Consider the following 18,017-nt stretch of genomic DNA (forward strand, 5'->3'; position numbering starts at 1 on the left):
GAAAGCAGAAGTGACAGCTCAACTTGGCCCCCACACGGGAACCCCCCCACCGGCTTTGACTAATGATAACCTAATGCTGACTTTAAGCCCAGTATAATCTCACAAGCTGATGCTAGACCGGATGGAATGGTGGCATTGTTTTACCTCAACAGTGCAGATTTAAAATGTCACTTGATGACTAAAGCCTTTATTTCTATTCCACTGGTGCTAAACTTAATCTTCGTCAAGGCGGCGTGAGATTTCCCGAAGGAGATTACGCTCAATCAATACATTTAATTCATCAGTGACCTCACTGATCAAATTAAGGAAAGCCTCATTTCCCTTTTTTTGTTTTTTTCACTTGAATCTTTGGGACATGAACACATGTTCTCTGGAAATTCAAAAAATATAAATAAGTGCTCGTAAGTGTTGGACGCTAATCGACAGCAGGGACTTACTGTAGTTCTGAGTGCGACCGCGGGTCTGGCTGTTTCCAGGGGGGACGCTGATTTGAGCCACAGCGCCGTCTCCTCCCTCCGTGTGCGCCCGGACTTCCACCACATACTCCCCGTCTGTTTGCAGAAGAAGCTCAATGGAGCGCTTAGTTGTTGAGTACAGCTTGCCTATTGATGAGCTTTTGTCCTTGTACAGGACCTGGGTGCGCGACAGATGTAAATAAAAAGCATCACAAACAGAGAAGTTTCGGGTTTTGATCCCAGAAATGAGAACGCACCAAGTTTTTCCTTACCTTGTAGCTTTCTATTAGGGATTCATTAGAAAACGGTACCACTGGTTCCCAGGCAACATTCACAAACCCGCCTTTTATCTTTGCATCTAATATTTTCGGAGGTCGATCCGGAGCTGGTTGAGTTAATTAGAGCAACACCAGGTCAAATCAGAGAACTTCCTCATTCGTTGTGTTTATTTAGACACTTTAGACCCAAATAAACACTCATCTAAATATCTGTTTACTGAGATGACACGAGTCGATGTTGAAACTTACGGGGTTTCTTGGTGTGGATCTTGACGCGGTTGCTGGGTGGTCCGTATCCCCCAGAGTTGTAGCCTCGAATCTCAATCATGTACTCAGAGCTGGGCCTCAGACCCTCCAGCCGGGTGTGGTTTTCCTTCCCCGACACTCCGACCCAGAGCATTCCGCCGTCACCGTCTTCATTAGGTCTCCAGTAGTTCACCTACGGCAAAAAAGATAAGTGGTTACAGTAATAATTTGTTGGGGAAAGCAATCTTTTTTCTAAATTGGAAACACATTATACTACATGCTAACTGATCGCACTAGAAACACTTTTTGATGTGGATGAAGTAACTAAATTAAGAAAACCCAAAGATATTGTTTTCCATTTATAGAATCTGAGGGGTTTAAAATGAAGTCAGGAAAAAGTAGAACTATTTAAAAGGAAACTATCTTCAACAGTTTGTTGAGGCTGTAAAAGCAAGAGGGAGTTGAAGATTTTTAGCAGATAGTAGGAAGATTGAATAAAGAACTGCATCGTTGCCAACTTTTTAAGGTTTCCACCTCTGTCTCTAAAAGAACATAATTGATAAAAAATATGATACAGAGACCACTGTTTCATAAATGTTAGTGATCTCACACATCTCTATACACAGACTGTTTACAGTTATGAAAGCTCTGCACTCATTGCTTATGAGACTGAAACAGTTTAAAATGTTAACTCTATTGATTTTGTGTTTGTTCCAGGGCAATATCAAATCATAATTTTCAGCAAACTTTCTTTTCATAAATGCACAGAATAGCTGACTGCACTGCAGTTTGTCAAAATGTCTCAAAATCAATTCCTGTCACACTCTGGCTGAATTAAGCTTCTCGTTTTGTTTTCCATTTGATTTAAAAGCGTTGCACCTGTTTATGTAGAGATTACACCTAATAATAATAATAATAATAATAATAATAATAATAATAATAATAATAATAATAATAATATTTGGGATGTACAGTACCAAAATGGGAGTTTTTGTGTGTGTGTTTTTTTACTGACCTTGTATCCATCAGTATTGTTCTCTGACAGAAGCATCCAGGACACAGACGCTGCTGTGGCAGAAATTGCTTTCGCTTCAAGAATCGCCGGAGGTTCAGATGGAGCTAAAGAGGGAAAATGCAAACGTTGTCAAAAGTAATAGTCACAAAAGAAAAGCTTGTCATGTTGAACAATGCTTAATGAGGGTCCAAAGAAAAAAAAAAAAGATTTGAGCAGCTCAGAGTCTACTGTGGGATTTAAAGTTCCCAAAATAATTTGAAATCAGACATTTCATGTTCAACTTCTATTATTTTTATTCAAAGAGGAAACCTTGCTTTCTAAGTAAAACATGATGGTCAACATAAATTCAATATGAAAACATTTCTATGCAAAGAATTTAATATTTAATGATGGAAAATATTTTTTTTTTCCCATAGATAAAATTGAATTACGTGTCACCTAATTGGTGATTAGTAATCAGAATGAAAGAAGAAAACTTCATTGTAGCTTTAATTCAAATTCTATACAAATACCGAATGGAAATAAATCACAATTGTCAAACTTGATGCTTTCAGTTTAAGAACTCTAGTCAGTTTGGTATCATTTCTAGCTAATGCTATGAAGAGTCCTGTGTAGGGACTAAAGTGCTCCATGGTGCCACTGGGGATTGAACCAATAACACTTTAGATACCGCTCAAAATACAGCACAAGCACTTTTCCTATACGAACACATAATCAGGAGAAAAAGCCCTTTGTCGGGATGACTTTACAGTCATATGCACTTCCTCAAAAGGCCGGCGCTTCCTAGGAATGTTTACGCGCTGGAAGGCAGGAAGTTATCATGTCTGCAGTGCCAGCGGTTATCTCAAGTTCCTGTCACTGAAAATTAACAACTTGATCCAAACATCTCACATCCCTGCTCAAATGATCAGCCTTCTCGTTCACGCCGCAGGGATCATTATAATCCACCTCCAACGAAAGATGGAGGGGGAGGGTTTCACTTTCAGTGTGCATTTAAATTCCTCACCAAACATGAGAACCCCCACCTTTAATAGGGTCCCACTCTATAGAGCTGGCAGGCTAGAAAGCAGTTTCTGAACTCGTTGCTTTGGAAATCACTTTTTCATGTTTTCTCTTACTGCAAGTCGCATTGGGAGCCGTGACTCGGTCCTTACCATCCTGAGAGGAGTAAATGATGGTTGTTAAGCTGTAGGGTCCCTCTCCCTGTCTGTTGTAGGCTTTAACTTTGACCTCAAACTGCGTCATCGGAGCGAGGTTGGAGTCTTTATGAACATAGTTCTTGGCCTCCGGGCCCGGCACCGCCACCCTGTTCCACTGTTTCTCTTCATGGGGTTTAAAGGCCACAATGTAGCCAAAATTAGGTCCATAATAGTACTGTGGCTGCACTGGCTGAACACAAAAGAAAGAAAACAGAAACGATCAGGAATATAGACTTTTTAATTAAATATTTGATGTTATTTAACCAGGCAACAACCACTAAGAAATAAAACAATGCTATATTTTGCTTTCTCAAAGTCTGGTAAGACCCCTTGGTGTTCTGTCCATCTATTTTTAATATCAGAAGCATTGAACTCAACTATTAAAGCTCAGATTTACAAGGTGACAGTACTTCTTCTTTTTACCAGAATTCAGAACAAAGAACTCTTAGAAACATCTACAACTAATGCAGGTCCTTCATCATGCTTAAAAGAAAAATGAGACTCAGTGGTTTAATAAATAAAGCTCTGCCAAATATTAAGGTTTCCAGAGTCGAAGGAGATGAGGCTAAAGCATGAAGCCGTTACCAAATGGTAAAACATAAAAATAATGACTAGAGGTGTAACAACTATTGGTCGGGCAGTTCTTGTAAAATATAGACTGTGTTGGGAGCTTCTGACTTCATCTGTTGAAATAAGCTGCTATTAAGAACCCCAGACGTGAATAACCCCTTTTTTATATGTTTGGTGCTTTTATTTTGAGGTTATTAATGGAAGCAATTCTTGAGTTGCCCCGTTGTATTGATGAACCGGACTGATGAATATCGATCTGATGATCTGGCTGACAACGCTCAGTCAGCATTAAAGATGGTTTAATTCTTTTTGTGGCAGGGTTTCAGTCAAAAAATAAATAAATAACAGTCAGACACGATTTAAGCAATTGTAAACAAATGCAAATACACACTGCAGCTGAAGTTGCTACTTCTTCTGCTGGAACTGATTGAATCTGAACTGGATGAAACAGAGTCTCTAGAACACAGTTTGAGTTTTACTAAGCCTTCAATTTGTGAACTTTTTTTTCATATTAAGCATGAAAAGCACAATATGGAGACTAGTGTCTTGAATGTTATGTACCTATTGAGTAAAATGCATAGCTGCTATTCCAAAGTGACCGAACAGAAAATGCTTCGTCAGCTCTTTACACAGAGATTTCTAGGCTGGAAACAGCTGACCTACCGTCCATGTGATGGTCAGCTCTCTGCTGGTCCCGCCGCCCCCGCCGACATCTGAGGGCGCCACCACAGGAACTACAATAAGACAGCAGTGGCAAAAACTTTGAGCCCACATACTACGAATCCACAAAAAACAAAGCCAAACCCACACAGCCTGCAACCTAGCTCTGGATTTACGAATGAGACACATTTCCTCGACAAACACAGTATCAATATCTGCTAGTGCGTCATACGCAATCCTGAATCTACTCATAGGAAGCCCGCCAGCCGTAGCTCACCTTCAGTTAGAGATTTTTTTTTTTTTAAGAGGTCATAGCAGGTCTGAATTCCAGTGTCAGGTTTCACTAAAGTGCTTATTTGTAACGGCTCGTGCGGTGAGTCTGGCACGATGTGTTTTTGGAAGCCGAGCCTGATGTCAATACTGCTGATTCACTTCTGCAGGGAAGTGAATTATATATTCAAGCCGGCAGCAACAGAAAGACAAGGTGTAACTAACAAACAGAAAGCTGGATGGTAGTAACTCAGTTTTCTTCCTTTTTTTACATTACTGCAAACAGTTTGCTTTTCAGTTGTTTAAATGACAGTAAGCAGATCTAAAAAAATCTGGACGTGGTCCTGCCTGATTCCAGGGTTTTCTCTTTGCTTGACGGCCTGCTCGGCTCTCCTGTCCCCAGAGTGTTGGTGGCCGTGACCCTGAACTCATATTCTGTCCAAGGGAATAAATCCACCACTGTGGCTGTCTCTGAATTCCCCTCAACATCAGCAGGAGCTACAAAAAGAAAAAAAAAAAAAAAAATCACAACTTGGGTCTGATCAAATTTGATCAAATTGACAGTAAAAGTATCTTTTAAGAATTTTTACATTACGTTTGTCATGTGGTAAACAAAAACTCAACTGAACTTGTTGGACTTTTATGAGAGAACAAGATAAGGCTTTGACAGCTGTGAGCTTAATAGTAAAACAGTGCTGGCCAACAGTTCAGAGGCAACTCTGAAGGAGCTGCACCTGCCCACAGCTCAGGTGGGCGAATCTTTTTGACAGCATTTTTATTAGTGATACACAACACAAGTTTTAATGAGAAAGTGGCAAGAAGAAAGCTGTTGTCAAAATAAAAGCCATGAATCCTAATTAATTATTGTAATCACACATAATCCTGTGGTGATATCTCTTACTCACACGTTGTGGCATTCTTCCAGACGTGTTTCGAGAACTCGTCTCTGTACTGGATGGTGTATTTGGAGATGGGGCTGTGGTTGTCTGCTCCACGGCTCCACTGCAGCGTGACGCTCTTGTCCGATCTGTCAACTATTCTCACCCCGCCTGGTGCACCGGGGGGCCCTGGGGCAAATATATCAAGAGAAGATTAACAGACACATTTTAAAAAGTTAAAGTCACAGGTGAAAATGCAGATGTGGCAGAAAAGCCCAGCGAAGGAGAATCACACAGCTGTGAATAAGCTGCAGACAGGAAGAGTGATGATTCTGGGAGAGATTCAGTCTCTTAGGGAAATTCCTGGAATTAACTCTGATCTATTTAACATGAATTTAAAAAAAAACATAAATAACAAAACTTCCATAAAGCACAGCAAATCACAGCCTTTTACATTTTCAAGATTTTACATTTGAAAGACCGAGGCAAACTTTGACTTTAGGGCATTCAATTTTTATAGCGCAGTGGAATATGTTAACTCAAACTTAGTCGAAGGCTTTTTAATCCAATGTTTCTCTTGGTCCTAATGCAACTCTTAATTCTTCCATTGGAACCAAAAAAAATAAAAAAAATGTCTGGGTTGCAAATTCCAACCCGCAGCCCGAGAAAGCCAAAATTCCCTGTTAGAAAAAAAAAAATTATCTAAGCTGAGAAAAGCAAAGACAATATATTCACTGTATAACTGCCCTAATAGATCCATGGAGAAAGGAAAGGCATTTACGTTCTGTACATGTACAATAAAATAACTTAGTTTTGGATATTAAGCATTGTCAATATTTACAACGCCTGTAAAAACGTTTTCACACCCTTGAATGTTTTACCCTTTTCATTTATTCTATAAATCAACTGTGATCAAAATTTGGCTTTTTTTATACAAAAATAAACCTGTATGTTAAAAAAAACCCAGATTTCTACCAAAATAATGGCAGTTAAATAAAAATAGTAAACACAAAATAAGCAGTTGCATAAACACGGGCTCCCTTTAAAGTGAGTGACCTAATTCAACAGAGGCCCAATCAAATGGTGCCAGCTGTCTCAAAATGAATGGAATGGATCACTGTAGTGCAGTGACTGGATCTCAAGTGATTATCAATAAGTATTCATGGCTACCATTACAGCATGAAGACAAAAAATACTCCAGACAAATCGGAATAAAGGTTGTTCAAAATACAAGTCAGGGGATGGATACAAAAACAAACTTTCTAAGGTATTAAACATCCATTGAAGTTCAGTTAATCTCATCATGGCATTTAAGGAACATAACCCATGTGTAAATTTGCCAGGATGAGAGAGGACACCAGGTCACCATGACTACGCTCAAAGAGTTACAAACTTCAGCACCGGAGATGGGAAAGGTTCTACAGAAACCAAAACATATTGAGATGAACATAATCGATTTGCAAAAGCAATGGGAACGGTTCAAACGTCCAGGGATGCGAGTGCATTTACAGACTCTGCGTTTCCTCATCTGCCTTGACGAATCGGCTGCCAGTTTGCTCTCCATTAGGAGCGACCCAGGATGTCTGCTTTGGTTACAGGTTGGGGGAACCGTCACGCTCAGGCGCTGCGCGTTCACCTGGCCGTCTGTCAGCACTCGCTGTGAAAGCCGCAGCAGCCCAGCCAGGACGCTGCAGGGATCACTGGCACTCTGGATCACTGCTAGAATTCCTGAGTGGAAATCTACAGAAAGCCTTTGTCCCATAAGACTGAGCCTGTTTCATGACCGGAGAAGAGGAGCTGTAAGGGAGGCTCCCAGTTGTTAAAGGGGGGCGGCAGGGGAGAGAGAAAAAGCAAAGCTTGGTGAATCATCCAGGAGCAGAACTCGCAGCAGAAGGAGAGATACAGTACTGAAAGTTGCCAGTGTTTACTTTGTGTGTACTCTTATGAAGTGATAAAAATCAGCAGCTGTCTGTCAAAATAAAGTGAAGAAAGACTAAACCGTGTGAGTCATTATGTCCTCATCACATCACCATCACACTTGAATCATTCATAAAGAGGCCGGTTGGGAGCTGACACTCTTCACAACACAGAAGCATTTCGTGTCCCATTCAGTTTATTCAGCTACTGTGACTCTGCAACCGGAGCAGCGACTTATCACAGTTCCTGACAATCAAAGACAAATACATTTCCCATGCTCTTTTCCTAGGTCAGGTCAGGTTCTTGTTACAAACAGGTCTGCTCCAGTTCCAGTAGCAATATTCAGAAAACAAAACCTTGCTCTCAACGTTTGTTATCTCAGAGATGACCAGATTAATTGGTTCTGATTCAACTGTTTCTAGAAAGAGTTTCTCACAGTGTTTTTGTAACGTCAGATGGTCTGATTTTTTTTTCCTTCTTAAACACACGCATAAACTCGATCCCTTCGTGGCAATTAACATTTTGAATTGCTTTAATGAGAACTGCACAAGTATGTGGCTGATGAGCCATAGAGCAGTTTTGTCTTCCCAGTTGCTTAACAAGCTGTCTGATATATTCAGATGTATTTCATTATAAGTTTAAAATTCAAACTATTGTTCTGAATCTCTAACCCTGGCATACTTTGGAGAAATCTTATGAAAAGCAATTTTTTAAAACTACATTGCACATGGTTCGGTTAGTGTCTTATGTGCAGTAGATAATTTTGTAGTTTGTTTTTTTTTTCTTTAAGCATAGATCCAGAGTAGTTGAAGGTGCAGGCTGAAGCTAATGGCCAGTCTACTGACCAAAGTGGATTAACATTTTTTTAACAGCTCCATTCTCAAAAATGTTGAGGTCGTTTATCCAAACGCTACCTTATGATTTAAAGTAAGAAAGCTTACTTTAAATCTTTCCTGCTTTGGAAACTGCAAATGGTCTGCAACAAAACAACTCAAATAAAAAATAATTTACAGACGTTTTAAACAATCACCAAACAAACTCTACACTGTCAGCTTAGACTTAAACCTGAAAAATGCTGAAAAATCGAGTAACTCAAAAAAAAAAACCAACAACCTGTGCAAACTAAAACTACTAAATCAAAAGTGTTAAGGATGAAGCTGTTTTCAGGCCTTTCAAATTAAATTCCACCAGTGACTCACAACTCACCCCTGACAACCAGGCGTGCTGAAGCAGAGGTGTTGTCCACATTGGTTTTTGCAGTGCAGGTGTAGCGTCCAGCATGTTTCAGTTGAGCATTTTTGATGAGCAGTTTAGCGTTTGAGCTTCCATTCTGCATCAAACACAAGGAAAGCAATTCATTACTTTGAGAAATTTATCTAAAGGGGGAAAAAGTGACAGAAACATTTTGTTTTTCAGCCCAAAAAATCTAAAGAGATTTACACCAAACTTCACCTTTTTTTTTTTTTTTTCTTTTGCCTTAGTTGCGTTATTAGGTCAACACTCGACCTAAACAAAAGCAAAAATCATCCCACAGAACCGAAGCACTGCACCAAAGGCTGAAATTGGCTTTGCTAGCAACACAAACAGAAGTGAAACAGAACTCTCCTTGTAAAAAGGGAAAATTCCTGCTCACAAAAATAGGAGATCATCATTCACAGTCGTAATCTGGTGGTTGCTGAGCAAGTGGAGAAACAAACGAGAAACCGCCAGTTTATGGTAAGAAATGCACTTAGAGAGAGAGAGGAGGTTATGTCCACATGATAGGACATAATGGCACTTATAATTACAACTGGGAGATGACTCAATGCTCTTTTCAAGAAAGTATGGGGGATTAATTTTGGAGCCATAAAGTCCACTTAAAATAGACTGTACTTTTCCATTTCAGATATTCCAGTGAAAACAACGCTATAGCATCAGACTCCAAAGCATGATTCTTGACCTGAAAGAACCGAAATTCAGTCCTAATAGGAGAAAACAGACAAAACGATTGTGGCGAGTTCTCACCAGGGTGCTTTCATAATGCGTGTTATCTTTGTCCAGATCAATTTCTTGCCCATTCAGGGACCAGACAAAGGTGATGTCCACCATCGGGTCATGCGACGCTGCACACCCCATCCAGATGTTGTCTCCAATGTGAACATCGGCGTTCGAGGGAGCCAGTGTGATCTTTGTGGACTCTTGAGAAATAAGAGGAACAAATAGAATCGTTGACAAGAATAAGCAAGAATCAAATCACAAAGCTGAAACAGTTTTGATAACACGAATTGTCAGGAGTGGGCGATAAATCAATTCTATCCATGAGTCAAATTTTCTGTTAAATCTGTTGTTTTTTTTTTATTTTTATTTACCAATATGTAATGATGTCAGGCTTGTTTTTCAAGCATATTTTATAGCTTGTGTTTAGTTGAACTTTGAATCCAGGTCAACTCCAAGAAGAGATGACCAAAATAAATGCAAGTTTAAAAAAAAAAATTGTAATTTATTTTGAAAAAGAAAACAATATTAAAAATCTAATTAAAATCAAAAATTGACTTTGGTATGAAAAAATCTGGGCTCAATGAAAGATAATGAGCCTTCCAGATTTGCTGTCTGTATTCCCATTGAACAATGATAAATCTTATTTTAAAAACAAATGAGTTATCTGATTTTCTCATCACTTACCTTGTTACATTAATAATCACAATTCTATAACGTTTTACAAACAACATCTAATGCAGATAAAATGTTTACTGCTTCTAACCACTTTAAAAAAAATCTGATCGATTTAATGCTTTGCATTTTGATGCAATACTGCTCCTTTTCATATACTTTGATACATTTTATCTTTGGTGACTGTCCACCTAAATGTAAATGTTACAGAACGAGAAGACGCATCGACTGAACCCCATAAACACGCATGTGGCAGGATGCTTGTCTGATAGCCGTTTCCATTCGTAACTATAAAAATTAATATTACACGTCTCAGTATTTTTCCCCCAACCACACCGATCTATTGAACAGATGTTGTGTAATAAAACACTTTACAAAGTATATTAGCTAGATTTCTGACAATTTTAGTGCCAACACAAGCTACAAATGAGGACCTGTGGAGCAAGGTATCAAATACGGCATCACAATTATGCAATTAATAAATAATATTCATTATTTACATAATAAAAGGTTTGCAGAACAAACGCAAAAAACAAGTAATTTACATGTACAAATTTTATGTTTTTTGAAGGAACAAAAAGTGCAATAAACACAAGTGTCCAGAAGAGGGCAGAAAAGAGCTTTGGATGCAAGGACATTGAATCTCAACTGTGAACAAAGTCGATGCTTGACAAATCAAATTATATAAATGACAGACAAAATAACTACAATCTTTCATTTTCACCTATTACTTTTCTGATCTTGAACTAAGAACTCGTGTTTTTTCTCCCAAAGAACTGCAAGGCCTGCACATTGATTGGATCCAAAGCAACTCCCTCATGAATCTGGCCTTGGGGGAACGAGAGAATATCCAGCAGAAGCCTGTATCCTGTCACTTTGCTCTGTGGGTCGTTATTTAACATCAGTTGACATTTGGAGGTCGGCCCTCTTTGGTAGAACTGCGAAAGACGAGATTGATTGCCAGCTAACATTGGGAGCCGTCAAAGCAAACTCCACCGTCCAAGAAGCATCAAAGGCAACCGAGGGCTGGTTGTAAGCTTTGTTTGAGATTGGCTGCAACTTGCCTGTGACCACCAGAGGGCGCGTGCTGTTGGCCTTTCCCCAGTCGTTCTCGGCAAAACAGGTGTACCTTCCCTCATCTTGGGGCGTCACGTTAAGGATCTCCAGGCTGCCGTCATCCCAGATGAACATCCTGAGGAGGGAGCAGGCCAAACACTCACACACTGAAGATTCCAGAAATCTTAAAAGGTCAAAAGTGCACCGTTTGTTATTCCACGCACTAGGGGATGATGAAAAATAGTGAAAATATTCAGTATTGCTGTTAGTTTTCATGAGAAAAACAACTATGTGCACAACTCAGCAAGAAACCGCCTCACTTTCCTTCAAAAGTAATATACAGGTTCATTTTTTTTATGCATGACGGAAGGCGTGCCAGAAACCCCCTCCCCGTTACTCCCTCTCCTGCTCAAACAGAAGCCGTAGAGAGAATTAGGATGCATACGCTGCATAGTAAATGACTTGCTGCTCCTCCTCCACAATATGTGAGCATCAGCATTGGGACTCGGGGGCTGGGGGGTTAGGAGGTAGCATCGGAGATCGGAATTGGGGGTCGTGTGGGGGGCGTCTCACTGCACTAAGATTATACTTGTTTGCCAAGTGAGGAGCAGAAGATAGGGCTTTACTCTGCCCAAACGGTGCTGCATTACCAGCTTAACGTCAGCCAATGACAGACAGAGCAGCTCTGCTCAGCAATCAAACACATTTAAGACTTTTCCTCCGATTGTTGTGGGTCTCATAGATCTGGAGCTTATTTAGATCAACGTTTTGCAAAGCGTTTCTCTGGGAACTTTAGCTTGCCTTCAAAGCAGAATGACAGATTCTGGTCCTTGCAGCCCTGATGTGTCCAAATGACAGATGACGGCAGGCAGCTGATGAATATTGGCAGTAGAAATGACAAAGGACAACTGAACCTTTACAAACCAGAGACTGAATAATATGAATAGAAATTACTGAATATGAATATTTATTTATTTATATTCATTAGATTGTTATTCAAATTTATTTTTAGTAAAATAAATAAATAAAAACACATCAAATGTTCACTAATTTGAGTGGGAACAAAACGAGTGCTTGATTCTTACTAAGGGACGACTGACCTGGAGGAGTTGGAGAGCAGCTCTGTGTCTTTGCTCCAGGTGATGGTGGGCTTCGGGGCGGCTTTGGCTTTGCATTCAATAACCACCCGGCCATTTTTAGGTGCCAGCACTCTTCTCACATGGTTATGGGTAAACTTTGGAGCCCCAACTGTGGATGACAGAATCAGTTATTCTTCCCAAACTAGCTGTATTAAACCCTACTCCGAGAGTCAATATGTCCTACTGAGCACAATGTCCGCACAAAAAAAGCTGCAGAGTTCTTATTTTAACCCAAAAGCTGGAGTTATGATTGGTAGACAAACGTCTGGCGATTCTAATCGACCTTTGGGTCAAAAAATGTGTCCCTTTTTTTTGTCTTTTCTAAGTTGGAATCTCAGAGAAGTGACTCTGAAGGAAAGCCATCCTTCTTGACAGTAGGGCTTGCCCCTTATTTACAGCTCCCACATAAGACATTTTGGAAATATTCATCCTCCCAACTTTGTGAGAACAGCTTTGAAAATACATGAATAGGCATCTGAGCACAAACCAAGGTCTATAAACCGGAACATGGATAAACCGGTTTGGCATAGAAAAAATTGATCTTTGCAAAGCTTCAACCTCTGGTCCAACATCTATGTCTGACCTTAAAAATGAACTTCTGGAAGAAAGAATGGTCCAAATTTGCCATAAACACACTTCTAATGCAAAATAATATTAAATCATATGAAGTAAGAATATTGTGTCATTCAAGTCCATATCCTCTATGCTTAGCATTTATGTTTTGACTACAGAAATAGTTGTAATGTCAATATGCTAGAGGCAATATTGAATGAATTTTGTTCTCCCAATTTACTTGCTTGTGAGGTAAATTCTTCTGTGATATTATGAGCTTTTTATGCATTTCTAATAATTAGATCATTTTTAATGCAAAATTCAACTTAAAAATAAAACTCATCCAGGACTCCATTGTTCCCCACGAGGAGGTTCAGGCTAAAATGCCTGAACCTCCTTGCTGTGTGAGGTTTATATTTTGTTTCTGATAAAGCCCCTAATGTCCAATAGCAGTCACTTCAGCCAGGTATTTCATGTTGCAGACCTAACCCAGTAGAACAGATCATATCTATAACCCATCCTGTTGTGGTAGATCAGGACGGGGTTAGCAAAATAACAAACAAAAAAAACCCGGCTTTTAGCTCAGCGGATTTTAGACTATAGTCCTCCACATTTTAGCACAGCGGTTTTTGTAGCTACAACTTGAGCCAGGATTCAACTCACAAAACACTCTTAGCTCTGCGTTGGCATAAATGACTCCGTGGCGATTCTCTGCTATGCACTGGTACATTCCCGCATCGTCTGATGTCAGCCTGCCGAATCTCAACTGGGTCCCGTCAAGCTGTGGGAAAGAACGGAGAAGTTAGACGATATCCATCCATTGCAGCTGAAACGATATCTAGGACACCCTGATGAAATAGTAAATGCTCCACACTTCCATGCCTTCTCTACGCAGCATTTTACATTATGTATTTTGATATATCACATCTTAATATTTCTTTGCACATTTTCTGTCACTGGCTGCCATTCCCACGGGGGGATCTCAGGCTGACAACAGCCGTTTCTGGGGAAGTGTTGCACAACAGCTGATTAACAACAAGTATTTTCCCCTTGTCATGATGTACACACACACACACGCCCCCACGCACACACACACACACACGCTTGTTCTCTCGCTGCTGAACTACATTAACAACACATGGCTGCACATGCAACTGAGAAGAACTACACAGATGATGCTTACTATACTGCCAACTGAACAACAAACATTCCCATGCCAGAATTTTACCAGTTCTCCATTTTTCAGCCAGCGGATCTGAGGTTTCGGAACACCTTTGGCAATGCAAGACATGGTGTATTTGCTGTACAGGTCTTTCTCTGTGTTGACAATGTGCTCCACCCACTCTGGATGTGCTACAATGAGAGGAGTTAAGAGTTAAAGAAGTCTACAGACAAAGAAACTCACCGGATAGGGACTTTTTCAATTTAATGAAAGTGTGTTTTAGCTTTCATATGCCGAGGGCTGACATGTTATTCAACATTTCTCTTACCCTCCACAGATACGTTGGCATGGTGCGAGTCCTTTCCCTTGTCGTTAGCCGCTTCACAAATATAGACGCCGCTGCCATTGAATTGGACGTTTGGGATGAACAGCTGAGCACCCGCCATCCGCACCTCGTGATTATGTGGTAAAATGTTGTCCTTCCTCCTCCAGTGAATCTCAGGTACGGGGCTGGGACACACAGGGCGATGAAGCAAAGTCACACACCGGACAGGATTCAGCTGGTAAGACATGCACTGCTTTGCAAAAGTAAAACATTTGCCACACGTATTCACGTTAGAATCCTATATGTCAGTATTAGAGAGTAACTGTTAGGTGGAGGTAAAATGATAGTTTTTTGTGCGCAAAAATGGAAAGAGCGGCACACATTGATTTCATCGGGGCTTCTACAAAAGTTTGTTTTAAAGCTCAGACTATATCAACATATCTTTGTTGGTGTTTTTAATCTAGAAATAAGAGCACAATTATTTAGTTGAGCTTTAAAATCTCCATATTTCACGAGTCATACATTTATCACCCTCCCCCACATTCAAAACTTTGGTTTGGTTCCATTTATTTCCACATGTCTTTTGCACAACTACAGACTGAACTTGTACTCACTTTAGTTTGCAAAATACCTTAAACCCAGGTAGATTGAATAGGGACCATCTATGAACATCAGTTTTTAAGACTTACTGCACATTCCTAGCTCTGGCACATCAACATTCCTTTGTTATCGTATGTCGTGACCCTTTGCGCCAGCCGTAACCCACTGACAGGTCTACGTCTGATTTGTATTTAGCTCATTCCATTCGTCCGCTCCTCGACTCAGTCCGGCTTTTCAATCAATGCAGAAGAAAATATTCCCCGTGCCATTTTCACACCACATGGATCCCATTCAAACATACGCCGGAGAAGTCATTAGCTCGGCTCCGGGAAGAAGACGAAGCAATAACCGATTGCAATTTGCTATAAGCGTTACTGTAAACCTGCAGTTACTTCATGTACTGAAGCAAACAGGAAATGTCAAACCTTTTCTCACTTACTTCCCCAGTGCAAAGCATTCCAAGATGATGTCCTGACCCACCAACGCAGTGGTGTGCGGGAACTTCACACTGAGGTCAGCAGGATATTTTCTGATGGAACCTAAACCGAAGAGCAACAGGTACAAACACATACCACAAAAATGAGCCATACTTAAATGAAAGGGATGGAAGATGTATAATGTTTTTGTTTTTTTAAGCTTTTAGTTTAACTAAGCTAAATATTCTTTGATCCAAACCACTATTTCTTTTTTTTTTTTTTCAAAATACACTTCTGTGATTGAACATGGAGCTTCCTGAAAAGAGAGCATCCTTGAAGAATATCTGAATAACTGTGGTGCTGCTGTGTGCTCATTTCAGTGATTCACCTTGTCAAAAAAAAAAGAAAACTGTAAGATGTGATTCTATTAAAGAAAACATATTAATAAGTTGCTCCCCCTCCCCCCAAACCTACAATATTCTTACATTGACACTGTCCTAGAGTGTAAATAACAATAAAGGCAGCACAATAATTAATTAAGACAAAAAAAAAGTACTAACGTTCCGCAAGAGGCTTGAGGGGAATAAATTTGGAAAATACGCTCTTGGAGATGGACGGGCTGGACGTGAAGCAGGAATAGTTGCCCCTGTCTGACGATTCCACCTTGGAGATGTAAAGGTTGCCGGTTATCTGGGAGACAAAGTGCCGCTTGTCCAGTGGGATGAAAGTGGGGAATTCATTGAGGATCCATCGAAACGACAGCTCGCCTACACAGAGAGAGAGCGAGAGAGAGAAAGAGAGAGAGAAAGAGAGAGAAAGACATGCTGCCTGTCAATCAACGGTTTGGACACAAGGCAACGTCTATGGAAACAGACCAGGAATCTGGATACGAGCATGGGCTCAAATATATGAAACGTATGAATAGTCATGAACAGCTACGCCGTGCTGAGAGTAATTACAATTTGAGCATGTTTTGACCTTGCAGATGGATTTGCAGGATTCTTCCGGCTGAAAGGCTTAACGGAGTGCACTGTGGGGAAGTTCTGCTTGTTGTAGTGATTGTGATGCTGCTGGAGTGGGTAATTCCATAATAAATGGATGGTTATAGATTAGCATTCAGTGTGAATATCGTAAATGTCAGTGGCGTTTTATTTAGCGGATGGTTACAGCCAAATTAGCATTGCTAATGAAAGAGGGAAACAGTTTGGTCAGCCACATTAAGAGACTGGAAACGACAACTAAAGCTGAGGACGCACTGGAAAGTTTTTGGTTTTTTTGGCCAGATTTTACTCACAATTTCCAGTTGGGCAAAGTCTCTACTAGTTGGGGACAATCTGTAAGGCTGGATGCCATAAAAATAAATCTGTTTGCTTAAATGGTAAAACCAAATATGATTACCCATCCAACAGGAAAATGTGTCGGCAACAGTTACTGAAAAAGAAATGACTGGACAACAACAGAGACTTTTATTTTACCCAGACTACAGGTGTGAGGTTACACTGTTGGGTCTCAAACCAGACCCTTTACCTAAATTACATCCAACTGGCAAAGTACTCATGTTTCTGGGGATGCAAATTTCCTCCCAGGTAGAGTCCAGAAAGCAATTTACAAAGAAATCAGTGCAATTCAGTATTAATCTCATAGTGGTTATGCTTTAAAGGATATGGTAAAGTTCAAGCAACCACAGCTGCTGGTATGTTACAGTAGATTTTAGGCTTCTTTTTTTTTTTTTTTTTACAGTGTAGCTTTTATTTTTAGATAAGGAAATAAATAGGATTGCTGATGTCATACATGCATTTAAATGTTAAGCTTGTCAAAATACACTGATATGTCATGAGCTACTGGGTTTGAAAAAGGTGTGTTTGCAAACAAAAATATGCATCTTTATTTAGTGGAGTTCAAACATCTTGTTAATATTTAACCACGAATAAATGTCTCCTGTCCCTCCCTGGACAAAACTCCACATATAGCTCAGGGTTCTACAGCACCACTTGCAAACATTTCTTTCAGGAAGCGTTAGTCTGATTAGTTCCAGATTTGACCAAATTAGAAAATCCCTTCATCAGTGAAGTAGACTCTGGTATCACATGCTTATTTACCTGGATAATGTGGAGGGGGGGCGCAGAGCAGAACGGCCCCCTGGCCCTCCTTGACGTGCACTGCCTGCCTCTCCTCCGGTGAAAAAAGGTCGAGATCTGAGAAGGGCAGAGACGGAAACCAGATCATCGTTTTACAGGTTGAATCGAAGACTCTCGCGTTTCTAAATGTCATCATTACACACTAAACATGAGGTTTGTCTGAACATCAAGTTCCTAATGAAATGTTGTTGCATGTTTCATATGCATGTTATGCATGAGTTAACAGCTCTGGGGAAGCTGCTCAACATCTGGATGGCACTGCACATTGCTGCCTACAGAAGTGGCTCACTCCAATCCAAACAACTCACATCCGAACTGGACAGACGCCTCTTGGCTGACGACCGTGCCGTACATGTTGGTAGCCAAGCAGGAGTATTTCCCCACGTGTTCCGATCTAACGGGGTTGCTGATAATCAGGTTGCCTCCCGATAAACTGTAGCTGCTGCCAGGTTTGCTCAGGTCAACATCCGTGTTGTTCAGCTTCCATCTGCA

General features: G+C 40.3%; 1 protein-coding gene across 3 annotated transcripts in view; it reads right to left on the bottom strand.

The window, feature by feature from the left end:
• cntn1a (contactin 1a) overlaps positions 1-18,017 on the bottom strand; it is a 68,034-nt gene that overhangs the window by 3,284 nt on the left and 46,733 nt on the right. For all 3 annotated transcript variants that reach the window (XM_017305355.2, XM_008411005.3, XM_081607869.1), the window contains exons 5-23: positions 17,834-18,012; positions 17,487-17,582; positions 15,948-16,154; positions 15,411-15,510; positions 14,375-14,556; positions 14,113-14,237; positions 13,548-13,665; positions 12,294-12,441; positions 11,202-11,329; positions 9,493-9,665; positions 8,695-8,818; positions 5,599-5,760; positions 5,042-5,191; positions 4,427-4,497; positions 3,149-3,383; positions 1,995-2,098; positions 983-1,172; positions 728-840; positions 438-633 (exon numbers count right to left, since the gene is read on the bottom strand). In XM_017305355.2, the coding sequence (XP_017160844.1) occupies positions 438-633; positions 728-840; positions 983-1,172; positions 1,995-2,098; positions 3,149-3,383; positions 4,427-4,497; positions 5,042-5,191; positions 5,599-5,760; positions 8,695-8,818; positions 9,493-9,665; positions 11,202-11,329; positions 12,294-12,441; positions 13,548-13,665; positions 14,113-14,237; positions 14,375-14,556; positions 15,411-15,510; positions 15,948-16,154; positions 17,487-17,582; positions 17,834-18,012 (2,801 nt within the window). The remainder of the gene's footprint in view (positions 1-437; positions 634-727; positions 841-982; positions 1,173-1,994; positions 2,099-3,148; positions 3,384-4,426; positions 4,498-5,041; positions 5,192-5,598; positions 5,761-8,694; positions 8,819-9,492; positions 9,666-11,201; positions 11,330-12,293; positions 12,442-13,547; positions 13,666-14,112; positions 14,238-14,374; positions 14,557-15,410; positions 15,511-15,947; positions 16,155-17,486; positions 17,583-17,833; positions 18,013-18,017) is intronic.

Source organism: Poecilia reticulata, chromosome 6 (genome assembly GCF_904066995.2).
Source record: "Poecilia reticulata chromosome 6, P_reticulata-male-v2, whole genome shotgun sequence".
In the NCBI taxonomy this organism is placed as follows: Eukaryota; Metazoa; Chordata; class Actinopteri; order Cyprinodontiformes; family Poeciliidae; genus Poecilia; species Poecilia reticulata.